The sequence below is a fragment of the Pelodiscus sinensis genome, chromosome 4 (assembly GCF_049634645.1).
Source record: "Pelodiscus sinensis isolate JC-2024 chromosome 4, ASM4963464v1, whole genome shotgun sequence".
NCBI classification, from domain to species: Eukaryota; Metazoa; Chordata; order Testudines; family Trionychidae; genus Pelodiscus; species Pelodiscus sinensis.
Genome location: NC_134714.1, coordinates 28,925,974 through 28,949,064, shown reverse-complemented (window position 1 = coordinate 28,949,064; position 23,091 = coordinate 28,925,974). Strand labels below are relative to the sequence as shown.

The window sequence follows — 23,091 nt, the reverse complement described above, 5'->3', positions numbered from 1 at the left end:
GTCTCAGTGAAATAATATGTCATATTAATAGGCCTGCTGGCTGGGGTGGGGTGGGGATGGAATTGTTCTGGAGGCCTGGAAATTCAAAAGGGCTCAAGGCATCTGTCCGCTGCTGCTACAGCCCTTGAAATCACTGCTGGAGTCCCAGGCAGAACTGAAGGCTGGTGCCATAGGGCTGGTGGGAGGAGGCTAGACCCAGCCCTGCCCCTTCTGCCTGATGCCTCTCCCCTTTCAGGAGTGTGGAGCCATCCCCTGCCAGCTCGCTCAGGATATGTCTATACTACAGAGGGTTGGGTTTTTTTTCAGAAAAATGGCTGTTTTTTCAAAAGAAAATTGAAAAAACAGAGGGGGTTTCTGACATTGGTAATCTTCATTCTACGAGGAAGAAGACTTTTTGTGAAAAAGCTCTTTCAGAAAAAGGTGTGTGTGGACAGGGAAGATGAGGAAAGAGGAAGGAAAAAGATGAGGAAAGAAGAAAAATCACAGGTGCCCTGGTGGCCACTCCATCCATAGTAATCACAGCTGAAATGTGAGATAGTGTCCATTCAGTGTGGATGCTATCTTTCGAAAAAGCAGATGGCTTTTTTGATGCACTTTTGCAGTGCAGATGCTCTCTTTCGGAAGAAGTTTTTCCAGAAGATGTCTTCCAGAAATGCTTCTTCCGAAAGAAGTCTACAGTCTAGACAGTCTCTGGGGCCTGGCAATTCTGTTGGCCTCCCTGCATATTACATGGTGGTATGTTGAGAGACAATGAGTTCAAGCAAAGGGGCTCATTTACCAAAGGTAAAGCAGAATAAATAATGATGAAATCCTGTTTATATTGGATTTAAGTTTTTTGAACCTGCTTTTTGATCAAGTTGCAAAACATTTAGTGACTGAGTTAGAGAATATTGGCGCGTCAGAGGCGATCTGAAACTCTTCCCTGTCTCTTCGTAGTTCTGTATGCTCCAAAATCTCCCAGAAGCCTGACTTGGGGGGTGTTCAGTACATTGCCACCTTAACAGTTACCTTCTGTCCACCTTAGCATAATGGAGAGAGAACCCTCAGCTCAAGCTGAAGGTTTGCTGCTTTTCCCCTGCTTTCCTCTTCTCCTTTAATCCAAGCAGGAAAACTACCTCTGGCCTTGGTTCTGCTTTCTTGTGCTTTGCTGTTGCTATCTGTTAGTTCCATCGCCGCAGAAGGTGCTGCAGCTATGGACCAGGACTGCATTATACTACCTGCTGTACACAAACAGAATAAAAAGGCCTGACCCAAGGCGTTTACAATGTTCTTTTAGGACAAAAAACAGCAAGGGGAATTGCAGGCAGCAATGAGATACTATTGGTCAGCAAGGTAGGCTGAGGTCTCAGTGCACCTGCAGCCTAACTGAGGTTAAGTTTTTTTGTAGGTATCCTGGTAAAGGAGAGTTCCAAGGTGGGGTTTGACATTGGATGATGAGGCAGCTTTATGGCTGTTTACAGAGAGCATGTGGGGCAGCACAGGAGAAAGCAGGAAGGTGCTTGACTGAAAATGTAACCGGTGGGCAATTTAAATTGCCACCGCTGAGGTACAAAGAACCAGGGCAACTGGGATTATCCTAGAGTCATGAAACTGGGTGGCCGGTATACTGAGCTGCCTTGAAGATTTCCTAGGCCAACTACCTCAAAAAGGAACAGTCCCTGGCAGAGCTGAACAGGTGGCATCACTATGGGCAGCAGAGCCTGGCACCATTCACCGACTGGAGGCAAGCATTGGAGGCTTGATACTGAATGAGGGGTGATAGGTAGGGTGGGGAATGACTCTTATGGGCCTTAGGAATGAATCCCAGCAGCCCTTCTGTCAAATGAGGTCTCTGTAAATTCACTGTCCTTCTGCCAGGTAGAGACTCCTGTTTACGCACCACCTCCTCTTCTGCTAGTGCAGTTCTTCCTACTCTAGGAACCAGTGCTGCTTCCTTCCTGCCCCCTTCCCCAGAGGCCTCTCCCTCCTGATTCTGGGCTGGAAGGACAAGCTGGCATGTAGCAGAAGGTAGCAAGAAAATGGAGTTAATCAATAGGGCAGGATTGGGAAGGATACTGAACAAAGATAAAAGAGCCTGTCAGGACCCTCATTCCACCTCTGTTACTTAGCTGTGCATTGCCTGAGCAGCCAGTGTCTTACAATAGACATTAGCTGAGCACTCAGAAACCCAGAAACCTGTATGTTAGTATTGCTCAAGAGGGGTGTTATATTTGTAAGAATGTGGAATTGCTGCATGTATTAATGGTGTGTAATGTCTGTATCCCATGTAATTAGGTAACATGCAGGCTATGTCTACAATGTACTTTTGTGGATAAAATATTTGTCAGCCAGGATGTAAAGAAACAAACTTATTCTCGACCAACAAAAGTTTTACCAAAAAAAGTGCTGACGTGGACAGCACTTTGTTACTGGGAGACACTCTCCCACCGACAAAGCTACCATTCCTCCTTGGGGGTGGTTATTTTGGTCTGCAGAAGAGCTCTCTCCTACTGACCAAGAGCAACTTTGCTACATACATTACAGAGGCCTGGTTGTTGCATCACAGCAATGCCACTGTAAGATGCACTGTAGGGACTTAGGCTCATAACTGTAATATTGCCTCCTTGGAATAAGTGAACCCGGACAGGAGGAGTAGTTTCCTTGCCCTTCAAAGGATGTCAAAACTAAACGGGCCTTTGTGGACAATCGTGATACAAAGACTTGATTAATGGCCCTCTCATACTCATGAAGGTTCTATATGCAAGGAAACTCATCCCATCAGCTTGCATTCTGGAAGGAGGAAATAAAGATAGTGAACATGACAATTTCTCTCTCTTTATTCTTTGAGCTCTCATAGGATTAGAGCTCAGAAACACAAAAGGAGATCCCCGGGGTCAAACTATGTTAGCCCTAAAAGACATTCAGTGCTGACAGATTGCTACTACTCTGTCACCTTTCGGAACCACGCACACACACGTGTGTGTGTGTGTGTATGTGTGTGTGTGTGTGCGCGCGTGCGCACACACACACATAAGATTGGATTCAGCCTTCTTAATACTCTCCTTGTAGAGAATCAAGCCCATAAAGGGTTTGTTGCTTACTTTCAGCTTAACTTCTGTCCTGTTGCTATTCTTACTTGGTATTTCAGCACTTCTGAGCTAAGTCTTGACTGGCAAGCTTTTCCGCAAAAGCATCTGCTTTTGTGGAAAAACTTGCCAGCTGTCTATACTGGCCACTTAAATTTCCGCAAGAACACTGACGATCTCATGTAAGATTGTCAGTGTTCTTGCAGAAATGCTATGCTGCTCCCGTTCGGGCAAAAGCCCTCTTGCGCAAATGCTTTTGTGCAAGAGGGCCAGTGTAGACAACGCGGTATTGTTTTGCGCAAAAAAACCCCGATCGCAAAAATGGCAATCGGGGCTTTCTTGCGCAAAACTGTGTCTAGATTGGCACGGACGCTGTTCCACAAAAAGTGCTTTTGCGGAAAAGCGTCCATGCCAATCTAGACGTTCTTTTCCGCAAATGCTTTTAACGGAAAAACTTTTCCATTAAAAGCATTTGCAGAAAATCATGCCAGTCTAGACGTAGCCCTGGTGCTGGCTAGAGCCAGGAACAGCAGAGAGATGAGAAGCTGAAAATGGAAAGCGACAAATAAATTGTCTTGAACCTCATAAACAATTTCCTTTCAGGTTTGCTGAGGTCTGAGATGGAAGATCTAGCTAGGTTTTTATTTTCCCATGCTGGCTAGCATAAGGAACCTCAGCTAAACATCCCTGAACATTTATGGCCGTGGCAGTGATGAGATATGTGACAGCAAGAAAGACTGTCCCTGACTGTATTTGAGAATCAGTTAAATAGTACCAGGCACCAGCTTTCCTTGTTATCTTAAGAGAAATTCAAATGCCACTCAGCCTGATTAGCAGAATGCTCACAGCTAGGTTTTTGTTTCTACTGTTGGTGCACATTCACACATGCCTTGGTGCACATAAAATATATTCTGCACATGGATGGAAAAAAAATCCTCACATGGATTGAAAAGATTAGAGGGAACATTGCCAGGTTGAATTATTTTAAGAGACATGTTCTTTTTTCTATAACAGCACCATCACCACCAACAATAATAATTAATAATAAATATTATGTCTGAAAGACCTTTGCAAAAGCCATCAGTATCATCCCCATTTTAAAGTTGAGGAAACTGAAGCACAGAGCGGGGATGTTTCTTGCAAATGTTACCCAGCAACCCAAAGGCAGAGCTAGGAGCAAAACCCAGGTCTCTCAAGTCTCAGACCAGTGCTCCATCCACAAGGCCTCACTGCCTCTTGTCTCTGCCTATAGTGCTCAGTTTCATGGCGAAGCTGCCGTCCTTCCAGGACAAACACTTTTTAGAACACCACTTACAGTAGTGCTCAAAAGTTTTGACCCCATAATTAGAGAGCAGGAAAGCACAAAATCCCCATGGGCAGGGAGGGGAGTAGGTTGCTGTCAGTCTCCACCTCTCTTCTGGGTTGACAAAGGACTCTGCAGATTGTGTCTGGCTCTGGAAGTGAGAGCAGGGGTTAGTCATTTGACACCTTTCCCTGTGAATGGATGGGGAGTGAAAGGAGGCTTGCCTTCCCAACCTAGTGGCTAGATTAGTTGGCTTGATATTTGGGGAGAGTAAACTGCACCCCAGAAAAGGGGCAAGTAACATACTCCTGCCCCTGAAACAAGGGAGGGCAGGGCAGGGCAGGGCAGGAATTGTGTCAGTCTGAAACATGACTCCATCCTGGATCTACTCCTTGGGTGGTGCAGCTATTCACTGCCCCCTTGTCTTAGCTGAGTCTAATGGCCCTTGCTACCCCTACAATACTAGGGGCGATGGAAATGTGTCTTTTGACATTTCAAATCAGTGGGCTATTGCTACTTAACTGAAATGACTGGGAGGAGAGGCGGGACTTCAGGCCTAGATGGCATTTCCATTTCCCAACTGTGGCTACTCCTGTTGTGATTTAAAGCGAGGTGTGTGCACGTGCAAGTGTGATGCCTAATGTAGGCTGTGCAGCAACGTCCACCTTCTGTACAAATGGTATCTCATGGGTGGGAGGAAACAAGTGTTCTAACGCAGGAGTGAGAGTGGGAGGCTGTGAAATGATCTGGTGCAGAGAGGAAATGCAAAGAAGCAATATAATGAAGAAGTCGGTTTGTGATGCAGCAGTGAGAGATGATGGGATAGAATGAGTAAAGGGTGGGGAACAAAGAAAAGAGGGAGATTGTGCCGCACAGTATGGACATAGGCAATGAGAGAGAGTGAGAGATGTTGCTCTTCTCTATTAGGCATGGTGCCAGCATTCACATCAACCCGGGCTCTGATGAAGAATGCAGTGGAAAGTAGCAGTGAGCTGTCTATTAACTAGGAGCCATAACTGCCAACCCCAGGGATGCTCCAGAGCTGTGTGCGCGCTCCCCATCTACTGGCAATTTTGTGGATCAGCTCCCTAGCCTTCCCACCTGCCAGCAGGCCCCACCAATCAACTTTTCCCCCTCTGTCCCAGTGCCCTCCCCCAAGATCAGCTGTTCAACAGCATTCCAGTGGCCCTGGTAGGGAGGAGAGGAAGTGGCGGGGCAAGAAGAGATGGGAGGAAGAGCAGAATGGGATGTAAGGAGGCAAGGAAGGGCAGAATGGGAGCAGGAAGAGGCAAAATGGATATTTGGTGGAAGATGGAGTCATGAGCTGGGGCAGAGTGGAGAAGTCATTTCCTTTGCCAGGATCTGTTGCCTGATAAAGCCACTATGCAATCTTGATCTTGGCAGGAAATTGTCTGATGAGGTGGCATTTCCCCGTTAGCATTTTGTTTCTCCATGTCATACTTTGGAAGCCACAAATTAGCTTCTCCTTCCAATGCCTTTACAAGGCACTAAGGGATTAATTTAAAAGGGAGGCCAAGTAGGGGTCTTCTGAATAAATCAAGGCATCATGTGTCTTGGATCCCAACAACATGGTCCAGTCCTGGTGTCGGCTGGGTAAGCTTGGCCATATGTCAGTTTGGAAAGTCTTCCTTGAACTGAAAGTCTGTATGATAGCCAACGTGTGCTCCAAAAATATAAAAAGAGTGGGATAAGCAGGAGATAAGACCATGGAAATGGTCTTAGCCCTTTCTTTGGGGGTAAGGAGAGGTGCAGATGGTACCAAGTTTGTTAGGCCTTGACATAGAATCATAGAATCATAGGACTGGAAGGGACCTCGAGAGGTCATTGAGTCCAGCCCCCCGCCCTCAAGGCAGGACCAAGCTCCGTCTATCGCATCCCTGACAGATGTCTATCTAACTTGTTCTTAAATATTTTCAGAGAGGGAGATTCCACCACCTCCCTTGGCAATTTATTCCAATATTTGACCACCCTGACAGTTAGGAATTTTTTCCTAATGTCCAATCTAAACCTCCCTTGCTGCACTTTAAGCCCATTACTCCTTGTCCTGTCCTCAGAAACCAAGAGGAACACATTTTCTCCTTCCTCCTTTGACACCCTTTTAGATATTTGAAAACCGCTATCATGTCCCCCCTTAATCTTCTTTTTTCCAAACTAAACAAGCCCAGTTCATGAAGCCTGGCTTCATAGGTCATGTTCTCTAGACCTTTAATCATTCTTGTCGCTCTTCTCTGTACCCTTTCCAATTTTTCCACATCTTTCTTGAAATGTGGCGCCCAGAACTGAACACAGTACTCCAGCTGAGGCCTAACTAGTGCAGAGTAGAGTGGCAGAATGACTTCACGAGTTTTGCTTACAACACACCTGTTGATACAACCTAGAATCATATTTGCTTTTTTTGCAACAGCATCACACTGTTGACTCATATTCAACATGTTAATGGCTATACTTAACATCCCAATAAACAGTCATTATCTGTCATCTACACATGCACATCTCACACATGTCCATTCACAGACAGCCTCTTAGCATTTCTGAGGCTACGTCTAGACTCCACCCTTCTATCGGCAGAGGGATGGAAATTAGACATTTCGAAAGTGCAAATGAAGCAGGGATTTAAATATCCCACAGTTCATTTGCATAATTTTGTAATGGCGTTCTTTCAAACAAGTGCCATTTCGAAAGTAAAACCATGGTCTAGACATGGTTCTTTTGAAAACAGGGTGCTTTTTCAAAAGCTATACAAGATCTTTCGAAAAAGTGCCCCGTTTTCGAAAGAACTGGGTCTAGACCGCAGGTTTACTTTCAAAATGGCACTTTTCGAAAGAGCACCATTACACAATTATGCAAATGAATCACGGGCTATTTAAATCCCCACTTCATTTGCACTTTCGAAATATCTAATTTACATCCCTCTGCTGACAGAGGGGTGGAGTCTAGACGTAGCCTAACAAGAGAAATTACATCTTTCCTGAAACCATCACTTCATCCTTCTCCTGACAAGGAGCTGGGAACTAACTCATTGGGGCTTAGCTAGTTAAAGGGTCACATTTTACTCTGAGTAACTTCTTACCTATAGTCGAAGGCTGCTTCTGGTCTTGTTCATGTAAATCTCATTTAAGATAAAGAAAATGGAAAGTTTATACATCTCAAGCCCTACTCACAAAGGCCTAATCCCCTCATGGATGCCTCCTCACATGTCTCCGTCTCCCCCCCTCCGCTTCCCCCCCCCCCCCACTAATTACATGCATATGGGAAGGGTTTGCTAGGATATTTATATATTTTTCTCCTGGCTGGATCTTTTACAGCAATCATCTATTCATATCTGCTGAGAAATGTAGACTCATTCTCATGGAGTATTCAAGAAAACCCATTAAATGCTCCAAGAGTTCGGGATCCCACCTATGAATTGTGCATAAATTATTAGAGTGCTGGGATATTGTAGATGGAAGAAAAAGGATCTAGTTTGTAAAAACTAGATTTACAAATTCCGCAGCAAATAACATGCAAAGTCAAGATTCTCTTGTCCTTTACAACCGTTTTAGAAATTGTATGAGGCCAGCCTTTCTCTTATTATATTTTACTGATATACATTCCTTCCTCAGCTCCAGCAACATGGCTTACAAAGGAGAGAACGGTATTTAGTTTTATGCATAGTCACAAGTAGCTGGAAGCTTTGGGCCTGATTTTCTTCTCTCATGTCCTGGAATAAATGAAAAGTTGCTCCACTGAAAGCCACAGAGCCAGATTCTCAGTCAGTGCAAATTAATGTTGCTCCATTGAAGGTACCTGGGCTCTGCTGAATTACCTGGCTGAGTATCTGTCCCAACTGTGGTGTAAGTGAACAAATAAGTTATATGTATCTGTCATTGTCTTTTGGGGTGGGCAGGTCCTTAGTAATGAAGTATCAGGAAAAGTGGCAAAACAGGAAGAGATTGATCATAGGCAGCTTCTTTTGAAAAGATTCTTTTGTTGCACTACCATGTGAGCTGCTTTATAAATGGCTGGCCAGGTATGCCCTAATGCAAATGATCCTAGCCAGGGTGCCATTCAAACAGAAGGTGTGAGTGCAGAAAGAAGCCAGCAAGACTGTCTAGCATATGTGCCTTCATTGTAGGTGTTGCTGGCAGAAATCCTAGTTAGAAATGTTCATACATTTTGTTTATTCACAGGATACACATCTATAGCTAGGGAAACTGTCAACCTGGAAAAGTGACATTGAACAGCTGTTTCTCAGTTAGCTTTCCTCTTGGGAGCTTAAAGCTGAAGAGTTTCATGAAGTCTAAATTGCCTCAGTATACAAACACATTTTCCTGTTCCTTTGAACTGTGAAAGTGGAGGCAGTGTTTTTACTCTTTTTTACATCCATAAATAAAGGACTCTTAAGCAGCAACAGAGAGGTTATTTTGCCTCTAAATTTGGCATGGGTACAAATGCTGCTGGAATACTGTGTCTGGTTCCGGTGCCCACAGTACAAGAGGGACCTTGATAAGTTGAAGAGGGTTCAGAGAAGAGCCACAAGAATGTTTAAGTATCAGAGGGGTAGCCGTGTTAGTCTGAATCTGCAAAAGCGGCGAGGAGTCCTGTGGCACCTTATAGACTAACTGAAGTGTTGGAGCATAAGCTTTCGTGGGCAAAGACTCACTTCGTCAGATGCATCTGACGAAGTGGGTCTTTGCCCACGAAAGCTTATGCTCTTACACTTCAGTTAGTCTATAAGGTGCCATAGGACTCCTCGCCGCTTTTGAAGAATGTTTAAGAAATTAGAAAACAGGCCTGATAGACTCAATGCACTTACTCGAATCAGCAGAACAAAGAGAAGGTTAGGTGGTGAGGTGAGTACAGTCTATAACAAGGGTTGGCAATAATTTTTGATGGGGGGCTACTACAAGATTTTGGAAAATGGTCAAGGGCTGCATTCTTCCATGATATTAATGGAGATGTGGGATCTGGAATGGAGGTTGGGTGCAGAAGGGAGCTTGGGGTAAGGGATTGGGGTGCCGGAGGGAGACTGGAGTCTGGGAGGGAGTTGGGATGAAGCAGGCGGTTATGACCTAGGACAGGGGACTGGAGTGCAGGGGTTTGGGATGTGACCTAAAGTAGGAGGGATTGTGATCTGGGGCAGGAGATTGGGGTGCCAGATCTGGGAGCGGGTATGAGTGTAACAGGGGGACAGAGGGTTTGGGTATGTTGAGTGGGGGGGGGGGAGCAGAGAATTGGGGCAGGAAAGGGCGGGGGTGCCAGAAGCAGGCTGTGACCAAGAGACTTACTTGTCAGCTGCCAAACTAGCCTGCCTGCCTGCTGAGCTTAAAATGTTTCCCAGCCAGCCTGCTTGCCAGGTCATGTGCTTCATGAATAACTGAGCCCAGGAGAGGGGGCATGACTCTTCTTAGCTGCCTGTTATTCTAACAAGCAGTTCCCATTGGCTGCTTTCTGCCAGAAACTGACCAATAGGAATGTGCTGTGGGCAAGGCGGCTCCTAAAACTTCCTCCCTACCCTCCAGTTTCAAAACAGAAACAGAGCCCTGAAGCCATGTTTCTGCCCGGCACGCAGGGCTGCAGGGTTCCCCACTGCCTCTGTGAGCTGGATCCAGTGGCTTGGTGGGCCGGATCTGGCCTGCGGGCTATTTTTTGCCCAGGCCTGGTCTATAAATATCTATATAAGGAACAAATATAACAGGCTCTCCGATTTAACAGAGAAAGCTATAATGTGGTCTAATGGCTAGAAGAGTTGACACTAGACAACTTCAGCCTGTACATAAGTCACATTTTTAACAATTAGAGCCATTAACCATTGGGACAATTACCAAGGGTGGTGGTAGATTCTACATCACTTTCTTTCCCCTAAAAGATCTGCGTTAGGAATCATTCTATGGCCTGAATAATACAGAAGACTAGACTCAATCACAACGGTTCTTTCAGGCCCAGGAATATGTGAATCTGTGCTCCAACTTGAGGTAATTTTCCTGCTTCCCTCCTCTAACTATTCATGCGCTTTACATCCTTGCCTTTACTGAGACTCTCTTGCAAAATGGGAGGTCCTACAGTCTGGGGTGATTCCTCAGGGGGTGGAATTACCAGCACGATTCCTACTCTACCCTCTCTGAGACCACCCAGTTGCCACGTTTATGGTGGGAGGAAGGGAGCGAGTGTGTGGCTGCTACACCTGTCCAATATTTGGTTGCCTGAGCAGTCCTTTGGAGGTACTAGGCAACTCAGCACTAAATCTGCATTAGTTGTAAGTTGGAACTAGGCTGGAATCTGGCATTGCATATCTGGTTATGAGGATCTGGCCCATTGTGTATATTCATTCCTCAACTCCTTTAAAAGGAGTCTGTCAATGGGCGATGAAGATTCCCCAGTGCTTGCATAATTACTAGCGAAAACGTATCACATGCTCATCCAGCTATTTCTCCACACTGACTCATGAGATGGGTGCACCTTTAACAGAGTTGAAGTTCAAATACCCACCCAATCTATCCAGGCTTGCAGAATGTACAACTCTTGGTTGAATATTTTGTGAGAACAACCTTTTTCATGGTGTATTATTAGTACTTGAAGTTTCTCATGAAGCTGCACATTTCAGACTATATGAAAGACTTGGTGCCTGCTCAATTCTATTAATGAGCCCAGGCTTGAGATTGGAGGGAAAAGTTTCTTATCTACGCTTAAAATAAGTTTACCCATTCCCAATGATAACGTAAAATGCTAGCCTCCTATCTTGCTTTCTCTCCTCTCCTTCCTTCCCCATTCACCAGCTCCCTTCATTTCCCAGAATAGTGCTACATCTCCAGCTATGATAGAGACACAAAATGGTTCATCATTTTATCCAAAACACATTAGCTGACAGCCAAAATTTAAACAAGAGGCTTCTATTGTGATGCAAATCACCATGGCTGTGTGCTGAGAAATCTAGAAATCTTACAAAAATCTCTTTATTCTCAGCTATCAGAATTTTGTTCCTTGCTGCTCTAATTAAAAAACACTTTTCCTGCCCACATCAGATAACCATGCTGCTTAAGCCCGATTTATCTTTTTCAGCATCAGTTGCTAGTGGTTCTGATGCTGAGAGAAAATATCCACTAAGAAAGCAAGGAATACTTCAGGTTGCAAAGCTTCTTTATTTAGTAATAGCCATCTGAATTGATAGCACTTAATGTTCGAGAGGGTTATTTATTTTTCCGATGAAGAGTGTGCTGTTGGTAGTTTTTTCAAAAATCAGCATTAGGAAAGGACAGTTGTATTCAATGGTTTGAGGCATAGACATCGGCATTATTTCAATGGCAGTAGCTGCCGCTGCCTCTGTGCCTCTTTCATCAACGTTCAGCACGGCCTTATGCACAGCCTGTGGGAGATAAAGCACACTCTGTGATTCTGAACAGAGAACAGTAACTTACAAGTAAAGGTGAATCTGATGGCTTTCAGAGCTGTTTAGAAAGTCTATTGGGGAGGAGCGGGCAGCTGGACAGGACTGAATGGAAACTGCAGAAAGAGGAAGTTTTCCTATTCTTCTAATTACCACATCTCTGAGAATCTAGTGAGGCTGACAGACTCACCACACCCCTGGGCAAGGCAGGGGGGATGGCTCTATGCCCCCCAGAAGGAGCAGGGCCTCAGGCAGAAGGATGGGCCTGGGGGCATTGTAGCTGCTTTCCTTGGGACTCCTATTTGTCTGCATCTTTTTTAGACTGTGGTGCCCCAAACTGGACATGATGGACGTGTATGACCCTCCACTCATGAAAAAGATTTTGTTTCAGTCTACAAAAAATAGCCTCACTCCCAGATCTCCAAGATCTCTGGAAGAGATGGAGAACTGGCTTGTGAGGGATTGGGGCTGAAATTCACCTGTGTGCAGAGGACCAGCACAAGGCTCCTGCAAGACTTAATTACTTCTTATGCCCTCTGAGACTAATAAATATAGGAGAAGCCTCTGAATTGCTTTTATTACTCTCTTTATGCCTGGGGGAAAGGAAACAACTGAAGGGATTTGGGCAAATATATCTAAGTAGCCACTATAAATGACATCCAGTTATAACGCCAGAAATCAGTCCAGAAACATAGATACTTATCTGAAACATATCTCTGAACCCTGTCTTCTTTTCTTCCTTCTCTGCCCCGCTCTTTCATGATATCTCTACATTGATTTGCCTTCTTGTGGGGAGATGGGAGAAGGCATGGAATGCCCTTCCGTTTCTTACCCCCAACATGTACTTCCTCCAGACTCAGTGGGGTGACCAGCCTGCACTCCACTCCTGCTTTCCTGAAGCAGGAGGCTGGACAGTATCTTCCAAATATCTTTGGCAGCTTCTGTTGAGAATCAGGCTGCCAGTTCACCCTCTCATTTTGCTGGAGAGGAACTCACATATGTCCTGGAGCAGAGGTGTCTTAAGACTGGTTCAAAAAGGGTTACAGGACTGTTGAAGAAAAGACACCTTATCCTATGTCTGCACAATGACAGAAAGTCAACCTAAGGTATGCAAATCCAGCTATGTGAATTATGTAACTGGAGTCAATGTACTGTAGGTTGAGTTACACCATGATTGCAGGGTTTACACCTGAGGGGGACAATAGGAGAAACTCTCACATCGACTTCCCTTGCTCTTCTTGTCCGGGGTAGAGTAACAGGGTCGACTGGAGAGTGATCTGAGATCCATTTGGCAGGTCTTCACTAGACCCGTTAAATCAACTGCTAATGGATCAGTCTCAGAGCATCAATCCCCACTGTAGAGTAGATGTAGCTTTTCAGAGCAAAGGGATAATCTGAAATCCAGGTTGACATCAGGCCAAATTCATCCGTGGTGTAAACCTCCTGACCTAACAAAGTTAAGCCCAGGAATTAAACTGTCCCATTGTGACTGGTGATCTGACATAGTGACACTGTGCTATGCAAGGTACATTTTAATGTGTCTTTTTTAAAAGGAAAAGAGAACCCCTGAATTTGCACACTTACTCTTGACACCTTCAGCTCACGCTCTCCTGTTATGCCAGATAGATCGGCTTGGTCAGTGAACACATCAGTAATGCCCATGTTGATGAGATGGTTCTTTAAGTCATAGGTAGCAGAGATTGAAAATTTTGGGATGTACAGGTTTACTGAGCTGTTAGAAGAAGAAACACAAGATTCTTGATTTAGGCTTGATTTAGGTTGGTGGGGACTCTATCAATGAGGGTGCTAACAGCTGTCTGAGTGGTATCCTTCCTGTTTTAGCAATCTATCTATTGACTTTGATCTTTATCTGCTTAAGTTTAGCACCCATTCTCCAGATACTTAAAGAAAAAACAGGAAGGAGGGTGGGAGACAGAGCATTATTCTCTTCCCCTCCCCCCTGCCTTTCCCATCTCCTATTTATTTCGAGTTTTCAGATCCCCTACTCATAACTCTGGTCATCTGAAGAAGTGGGCTGTGCCCATGAAAGCTCATGATACCATTTACATGTGTTGTTAGTCTAAAATACTTCAGTTAGGTCAGAGTACAGTGTACAAGTTATTTAGCTTCTGTGATGTACAGAAAAACCTCGGGGAGTAGGCATGTTCCTTTGTGTACATACTAACTGTCCCTCTGATTTCCAATGCTTTCAAATGGCAATGCAGATAATGGGCCTAACTCATCTCTCATGTAATGCACCTGACTTTGGTGATATTTGGCCAAGCCTAGAACCGGTCTATTAGTTCACATGGTCTTTCACGTTTTTTTGCTCTTCACTGGACTTAAATCAACGATTAATTTAGCTCCAGAGTTTGCAGCTGAGAATTATATTAACTATTTTTAAGAGTCTCATTACCAGCTGCTATCCAATTTATTGCCCAATATCTCTAAATCCTTTGTGATGCTTTATATTTCAGTGTCCTCAATGACTCTGCAGCACATCCCCATTTAGTATCATCTAGCAAAACAGCACCAGAAAACCAATCTGGTTTGTAAATCTGCTGGTTATATATGACCAAGATTAACACAGATCTCTGCCTCAGTGGACTCCTGGCTCAACGTGACTTTGAACCTGATCCAAAGCCCTCTGTCATATATTGGGAGATCCCAATTAATTTCAGTGGGCTTAGATCAGGTCCATTTTGCTTTTCAGCTGCACATTTGATTACACTGCTTTAACCCATGCCCATATCCAAACTGATGCAAGCTAATTTATCTAGTAAGATTTTGTTAGATGCTGCACCAAATGCTTTACAAAACTGCAGTTATTTTAGTTAACAAAACTCTTTGTTAAATGAGAATTAAAGGCTGCTGTAGAGAAAGTCATGATTTGATTTATACAGTTTCTGTAATGGTGCTAGAATTTCTTTTCTCCCCAACAAATTGCAGCAGTGGAACACTGTAACTGATGTTGAGACCAGTTGTGGGAGCTAGCAGAACTTCATCAGACAACTATAGTTTGAAAAATAAAACCCTAGAAAATCAGGAAATCCGCTAATTACCATAACTCTGATCATGTAATTGAATGATCCTCGTAAATGTCTATGACAAGCACTTGTAGTATTCTTCAGATTTAAAAAATGAATAAGTAATACATTTTGAGTGTGCCATCACCCCTTGTCTTCTAGGGCTATGTTTAGACTGCAGGCTTCTTTCAGAAGAAGCTTTTCTGGAAGAGATCTTCCGGCAAAAACTTTTGAAAGAGAGAATCCACACAGCAAAAGCGCATCGAAAAAGAGATCTGCTTTTCAAAAGATAGTGTCCACATTGATTGGGTTCTATCTCACATTTAATTTGTGATTACTATTGACAGTGGCCACCAGGGCACCTGTGCTTTTTCCTGGAATCCTCTTCTTTTGAAATAAAACCCTTTTCCCTGTTCACACACGTCTTTTTCCGAAAGAGCTCTTTTGGAAAAAGGCTTCTTTCTCATAGAAATAAGTTTAGCACTGTCAGAAAAACCCTTGCGTTCTTTTGACTTTCTGTCGAAATAATGTAATTGCAGTGTGGATGTGAGTGTAGTTTTTCTGGAAAAACACGTTTTTCTGGAAAAATTCTGCTGTGTAGACATACACTAGGTTAAAGAGTTTGTCATAGTTTTCTTGTTTCAGAGAATGAAATTCTTGGAGGCTACGTCTACACTGGCCCCTTTTCCGAAAGGGGCATGCTAATTTTCAACTTCAGAATAGAGAAATCCGCGGGGGATTTAAATATCCCCCGCGGGATTTAAATAAAGATGTCCGCCGCTTTTTTCCGGCTTGGGGAAAAGCCAGAAAAAAGCGTCTAGACTGGCCCGATCCTCCGGAATAAAGCCCTATTCAGGAGGATCTCTTATTCCTCCTTTGAAGTAGGAATAAGAGATCCTCCGGATAGGGCTTTATTCTGAAGGATCAGGCCAGTCTAGACGCTTTTTTCCGGCTTTTCCCCAAGCCGGAAAAAAGCGGCGGACATCTTTATTTAAATCCCGCGGGGGATATTTAAATCCCCCGCGGATTTCCCTATTCTGAAGTTGAAAATTAGCATGCCCCTTTCGGAAAAGGGGCCAGTGTACACGTAGCCGGAGTGTTTAATCATGTGCTTAAATTCCCTGGTAGTTGTGATTCTGGCCTATGAAAAGTGTTAATACTGCTGGCAATTTGTCAAGATATTTCAAAATGCTTTCCTATCTTGAAAAGTGACTGAAGAACTCGTGTCTGCGTCTTCAACCAAATTGAGCACATGAATGATTCAAACACACTTTTACTACTTTTTATGCCTGACTTGCCCTGCAGCTCTGGGTGAGATAGCTGGATTCTTTTCCAAACCATGTATCACTGGAAGAATAATTAAATATATTCCAATTACAGGATCTTTATAGATAGGGATGCCTGAGCCAAAAAAAGAATCCAGCTTGACTCTGAAAGCTCAGGGTGAGTTTGCAGGATTGGCAATGAAAAAAAAAAAAAGATTCAACTGAGCAGGTTTGATTTAAAGTCACTGAGGGATGACAAACATGGAATCCCCAGGTGCTATTTTCAGTGTTTAACTTTTCAAAGTAAAACAGCATGCCTGATGTGCCATTCCCACATATTTGAATGGATGACTCCATAATATTTTGAAATGCCACGTGATTACCGAAAGATTACCTTCGCCAGACTGAGCGTGACCATTTGGACACAGTTTCTTTCTGCAGAATATCTTCTACCTGCTTCATTTTTCCTTTTTCAGGCATAATAAAAAATGCTGTAGCACTTCCATTGTAATGAAGTTGGACCACTGTGCAAGATAGTTCTGCATCAAAATGGAAGTCAAACATGCCCATTCTGTGCATCATAGGAACTTTAACAGTTGTTTTCTCATCTACAAAGAAGTCTCTTTCTGTAGTGTGCTCTGGCTGAAAAGGTTTCTCCCACTTGCCTAACAGAAAGAAAGAGAATGCAGTTGAATATTTTGGAAAAGAGGAATTACACTTGTAGTGCTGGTGAACCATGTCAGGTTATGTGTTTCTGCATTCAAAAGCTCATTTTTATGTATAATGGATTATTTGTTTTGCAACATGCCTTTATTTTTAGGCTACAGAAATATCTAACCAGTGTGGAGCACCCCAGAAACATTAAGAATTACAATAAGCTTTACAATGCCTAGGGCCTTATCTAATTCACAGTCAGTCCATTTTGGTCAATTTTATGGTCGTAGGATTTTAAAAGTTGTGATTTTCATGATCACAACTATTTAAATCTGAAATTTCATAGTGTTGTAATTGAAGGGGTCCTGACCCCTAAAGTAGTTGGGTTGCAAAACTATGGTTGAAGGGTTTCAGTGCTGCTACCTGTACTTTTGCAATACTATTGGCAGTGTGCTGCCTTCAGAGCTGGGCAGCTGGAGAGTGATGGCTGCTGGTCATTCAGATGCTACAGACTCACATTCTATTCCGGAGAGCACATGTAGTTTCACTGTAAGGTACGTGCAACTCTATAGATGAAGCCCACTTTACCTGTGTTGTAGTCCGAGGTCCTGATTCAAACCCCATTCATTTCAATGGAAAGACTCCTATTGACTTTAGTGGGTTTTGGATCAGGACCATAGTGGGCATTAAAACTTGCTTTAATCTGCTTATACTGACTAGTTTCATTCTACAATGCCATATTGTGGCAGCATTGATGGTCATACTAATAAGTCATGAAGCACGTCTGAAAAATATTGGTCTGCAGTAGACTGGCCACCTTGGAATCAAGCAACCTGTGGAAAAGATGGTTAAGAAAGATCAGGTAGTTCACTCATCCCTTAATGTTTACAAGCAAAAATGGGGAGAAGCAAGGGGTGTAACATTCACTCTCCACACAAAACTCTAGCTGCGGATGAAAGAAGTACCTGTAAGGGAATGATATAGACCTCCTTTTGCCCCAAAATTCAATGATGATGCAGGTTTGCTGCATGCCTTGGGTGAGAAGGGGGTGTTCCTCTCATAGAGGAGTGATCCTGTATCTGCTTTTTGCCACTAAGTGAACAGGAAGGTGGACATTTGGTTTTCCACCCATTTCTTTCTACTTGAACACTTCTTTGAAATCATAATGGACTGATTTGAGAACTATCAGGTGAGGTCAGTGTACAAGATTAACAATCTGGACATTTACCCATAAATGATAACAAAAGAACTAGACGACGTCTAGACTGGCATGATTTTCCGGAAATGCTTTTAACAGAAAACTTTTCCATTAAAAGCATTTTCGGAACAGAGCGTCTAGATTGGCATGGACGCTTTTCTGCAAAAGCACTTTTTGTGGAAAAGTATCCGTGGCCAATCTAGATGTGCTTTTCCACAAAAAAGCCCCGATCGCCATTTTCGTGATTGGGGCTTTTTTGTGGAAAACAAATCTCAGCTGTCTACACTGGCCCTTTTGCGCAAAAGTTTTGTGCAAAAGGGACTTTTGCCCGAACGGGAGCAGCATAGTATTTCCACAAAAAGCACTGATTTCAGATAGTAGGAAGTCAGTGTTCTTGCGGAAATTCAAGCGGCCAGTGTAGACAGCTGGCAAGTTTTTCCAGAAAAGCGTCTGATTTTCCGGAAAAACTGGCCAGTCTAGACACAGCCCTATAGTTTTATTCTGTTAGGTTCTAAGACCAAATATACTTAGCCATCTGAAGCTTCTATATTAAACAGACATCTGTCTGTAATGTATATGTCTACTTACCTTTAAAGAAGATGTAGCTAACTAAAATCATTGCAGTCTCTGGATCAAGATCCTTGACTAATTCAACAATTTTTCCATGTGTTTTCTTCTCTACATAATCATTGATCTGTTTCTGAGCCTCTGCAGTATTCTTGAAGTTGACAGTAAAAGCTTCTGCTTCATACAGGTTTTTGACATCAGCAAGGAACTTCTCTAGTGGTTTCAGTTTTTCTTTCAGAAATAGGGCATTCCCCATGTCGAGTTGGAGCTCACGGTCAGGATGATTTAGCATGTGGATGAGATGATGGAAACTATCATGTATCTCCTGCTCCTGAAGCTCTGTCAGATTAAAAGCAAGTCCTTCCAGAATTTGAGTCAGGGTGGCTGATTTAGCACTAAGGGCCAGCATTGCAAAGGCAGTAGAGATGCTGATAGGAGAGAGGAAAACATTCTTCTCTGGTGCATCTGAGGCAATCTGCTTGAAGATTCTAAATGCAAAATCAGCATTGCAGGGAGATAGTTTGCTTGCATGATTCTTATGGCTTTCTTCATGATCTGTATCTTTATGGTCACCATGTCCATTGTGGTGGTCAGGCAGGTGATCACAATGGGCAACAGTATGAAGCCCAGCAAGTAACAAACACAGATAGAGGACAGGCTTCATCTTCCAGTGGAACTACTGTGTGTGGAAAAAACAAATGGGTTAGTAAGTATAAATAATTAAACTTAATTATGAAAATTAGTGTCTCATCCCCATGTAATAAGCGATCCTGTGATAATCTTGTCACTGATTTAAGTTTTTGTATGGCCCAATTCTGTTCTTAATGATGAATTTAGCTCGCCACAATTCTCCTGAATGCTCCCTCATCCCCACAACCATCCAGTGTTAATGCTGAAGAAGCAAGGATAGGTCACTGAAGATATTGTGTATTTAATTGAGGCCAAAGGATAGAGCGGGGAAAATATGCAATGGATGAAACTTTACTCGTATGGACACATGCCTGTCTAAAGTATGGCACATCTTGTGACCCAAAATACTACAGTGCTGGAGACTATTTTTGACACTAAGGCTCTAAGGTTTTTCAAAATAGGAGGCCACTGAGTTAGGAGATCCAGACATCTCCTTCATCAAGAAAAGGGGAAGAATTAGGCAGGCAGGAATCACTATCCAAAATGGAATATAAGTTAAGGGGACATGTTTGGACTGGTTCTTATTGCCTATGAACTGATTCCTCCATGATCCCTCCCTGCCTTTAAATACTCTAATTAGTGTTAGGTTTACAAGATGCTGCATTTCCAAAAAAACTCTTACACTCTGTGTAACAGTGAGATAGCTAAGTAGAAACACCACTCTAGAAAGTGTGATGTTACATTCCACAAATAGAAAAATACTGCAGTAGAATAGAGCAAATATTATTACAAAATACTTTCAGTGAATAGTCACTCTACTTTTCAGATGAATATACTTAATTTGTGTTTGCATCTTTTTATTGTCGTTCTGTAAATATTTGATCCTTTTAAATCATGAATGTTTGTGAAAAGTTGACTTCTGTTTGTAAATATTTCAGAAAAGTAGAACATCTGCAAGTGTTCATAGAAATCAAGTTTTAAATTTACACACGTATTATTTTAAATGGATATTCTCGAGTTTTCATCCAGTCAGGACACAAAAACAATACTTCCTGTTTTATTTGACTAGCTTTACAAAGCTTCTAATTTGAATATTGGGAGCAAATGGTTGCCAAACAATATGAATAAAACCATTTGACAAGAAATCAACTCTCATATATCATGAACCTCAGCTTAATTTGCTCACAGATTCACTGCAAGTCTATGCTTTGCATTCATTTGGATAAATTATTAATTGTGAACTGTTTGCTCAGCTCTACTCATAATTTATCTAAGTATTATCAAAATCCATGAATATTTAATTTCACGTCAAAGCCCCCTCCATTCTTTGCTCTCATCTCTTTTAATGCCTAATATACAATATTATTGGAATTGTATATGGGCAGATTTATTAGCCAATTTATATGTACTTGGAATTTGAGATACATATTTAGTTTAACTGTCCTAGCTCAGAAAGTTATTTTAGTAGCTCAGACAGGATGTTTCAATTACAGCTTTACTTTCAATATGAATTCCATTTTTCTGTATTGCTAGTGTTCATATTTCACTACAAAATTATAATAGTTTTTTTTCTCGCTTTGGTTGTTTTTGTGTCTGACTGGTTAATTTTCATAGTTCATCATGTTGCATTGCAATTTTCAATTCATAGTCAGAATCAAATATAATTTGGACCTGGTTCTTTCAGCGTTGTCAGCCTTAGGTATTAAAAAATCACAAGCCAGGCCCTCAAAAATAATGAAATGGGGTGATATAACAATCATGCGAGTTTAAAAACCCCAAACAAACATTTTTGGTTCTTTTTATTTACTTTCTGGGCTTTGACCCTTTATAGTACACAGTGGGATCGGGGGGGGGGGGGCATATTAGTCTGTTTCAGCAAAAACAACAAGGACTCTGTTGGCATTTTAAAGCTTAACAAATGTATTAGGGCGTAAGCTTTCATATGCTATTGAGTTGTACCTCACAAAAGCATATGCCCTAATACATTTGTTAGTCTTTAAAGTGCCACCGAACTCCTTTTACTTTTTAAGGGGGGGTCACACTTTCAAGGTTTCCTTTGCAATCATGAGAGCTAGAGATTTACTTAAGAAAGATTTACTTAAAAATCTCAGATTCCCCCTGTAGGGCCAGAAGGGTCCTAGAAAGATCAATAAACCTCTTCTCTGAGGCAGAACCAAATAATTCTAGACCACCCATCCCTGACAGGTGTTTCATAGAATCATAGAATACTAGGACTGGAAAGGACCTCCAGAGATCATTGAGTCCAGTCTCCTGCCCTCATGGCAGGACAAAATACTGTCTAGACCATCCTGATAGACATTTATCTAATCTACTTTTAAATATCTCCAGAGATGGAGATTCTACAACCTCCCTGGGCAATTTATTCCAGTGTTTGACTAACCTGACAGTTAGGAACTTTTTCCTAATGTCCAACCTAAACCTCCCTTACTGCAGTTTAAGCCCATTGCTTCTTGTTCTATCCTCAGAGGCCAAGATGAACAAGTTTTCTCCCTCCTCCTTATGAAACCCTTTTAGATATCTGAAAACTGCTATCATTTCCCTCCTCGATCTTCTCTTTTCTAAACTAAACAAACCCAATTCTTTTAGCCTTCCTTCATAGGTCATGTTCTCTAGACCTCTAATAATTCTTGTTGCTTTTCTCTGGACCCTCTTCCATTTCTCTACATCTTTCTTGAAATGCGGTGCCCAGAACTGGACACAATACTCCAATTGAGGCCTAACCAGCGCATAGTAGAGCAGAAGAATGACTTCTCGTGTCTTGCTCACAACACACCTGTTAATGCATCCCACAATCATGTTTGCTTTTTTTGCAACAGCATCACACTGCTGACTCATATTCAGCTTGTGGTCCACTATAACCCCTACGTCCCTTTCTGCCATACTCCTTGCTAGACAGTCGCTTCTCATTCTGTATGTGTGAACAGTTTTGTCCAAACTGTTCTTAAAAACTGCAATGATGGGGATTCCACAACCTTCCTGGAAGCTTATTCCTTAGAGTTAAAAAAAAGGGTTTCCTAATATCTAAGTTAACCTCCCTTAACCCTAAGCTCGTACCCTCATCTAACTCCTGGAGCCTGGACTTTAAGAAACATACCAAATATTATAAAACTTGCAATAAAATCGTGAGTGATACCCCAAGACACGGTGTTACTTTCTGTCCTTATTAAAATCAATGGCAGTTTTCCCCTGACTCCAGTGCAGTCAGGATTTCATTCATAAAGTAGCACAGCCTAAATGGGATATTTTTGTGTTAAGTCTCTATTAAATTAATGTCGCCATATAACTACTTACCCACACATTGTTAAATTAGTCAATTAGTGCTTTTGCAGTGCTCTGATCAGCTAAAGAATTCACTGCATTTTAAATATCACCATGATTATTGCTCCCTGGAATGGTTACTCAAGACAGATTTCACTGTACCAAACAGAACAAAAGGCACCACCATGTGAATCAAATGGCATAAAATAAATTGCATATAACACTGGTAATACACATTTGAAGTCCAGTGGTAAAATGATTACTTACAACAGATTCCAAGGATACTGTGTGTTTGCCAGGATTGTGCTGTATTTTGCTTTGCTATTTATACTGCTGAAAAGCATTATTAAAGCAAAATGTCATCTAGTAATGATTAACCAAGTCAACCAAGGGTTAGTGCTTTAATGATTGCACTGAGCAAACAGTGATGATGTTAGTTTTAGAGAGTTATCTAATTTTGCTGTGTTTGCATGCTCTGTGGGTTTGTGCACCTTGGTCATAGGAATCCACCTTATTTCTGGGGATGCCACAGTGACAACAAATGATAAAGCTCCACTCTTGCAACTACTTTTATATGCATGAATAACTTTATTCATTTCAATAATCCCATTGGTTTCAAGCAAGTAAAACTACATGTGTATAGTATTGGTTGGGGCCTAATGGCAAACCTCAAGTAGTTAAATCCTGAAGGCAGCTCTCTTCTTAATAGTGTAAATTGAG

At 42.4% G+C, this 23,091-nt stretch overlaps 1 protein-coding gene across 1 annotated transcript; it reads right to left on the bottom strand.

Annotated features, from left to right (window-relative positions):
• Positions 1 to 11,487: 11,487 nt before the first annotated feature.
• On the bottom strand, positions 11,488 to 22,753 carry LOC102455909 (alpha-1-antiproteinase-like). Its single transcript, XM_006133682.4, has 5 exons — positions 22,639 to 22,753; positions 18,484 to 19,141; positions 16,438 to 16,708; positions 13,337 to 13,484; positions 11,488 to 11,731 (listed from the first exon to the last, which is right to left on the bottom strand). The coding sequence occupies exons 2-5, from the start codon at positions 19,124 to 19,126 to the stop codon at positions 11,540 to 11,542; spliced, it is 1,254 nt and encodes a 417-aa protein (XP_006133744.2). The 5' UTR covers positions 19,127 to 19,141; positions 22,639 to 22,753; the 3' UTR covers positions 11,488 to 11,539.
• Between the last annotated feature and the right edge of the window lie 338 nt (positions 22,754 to 23,091).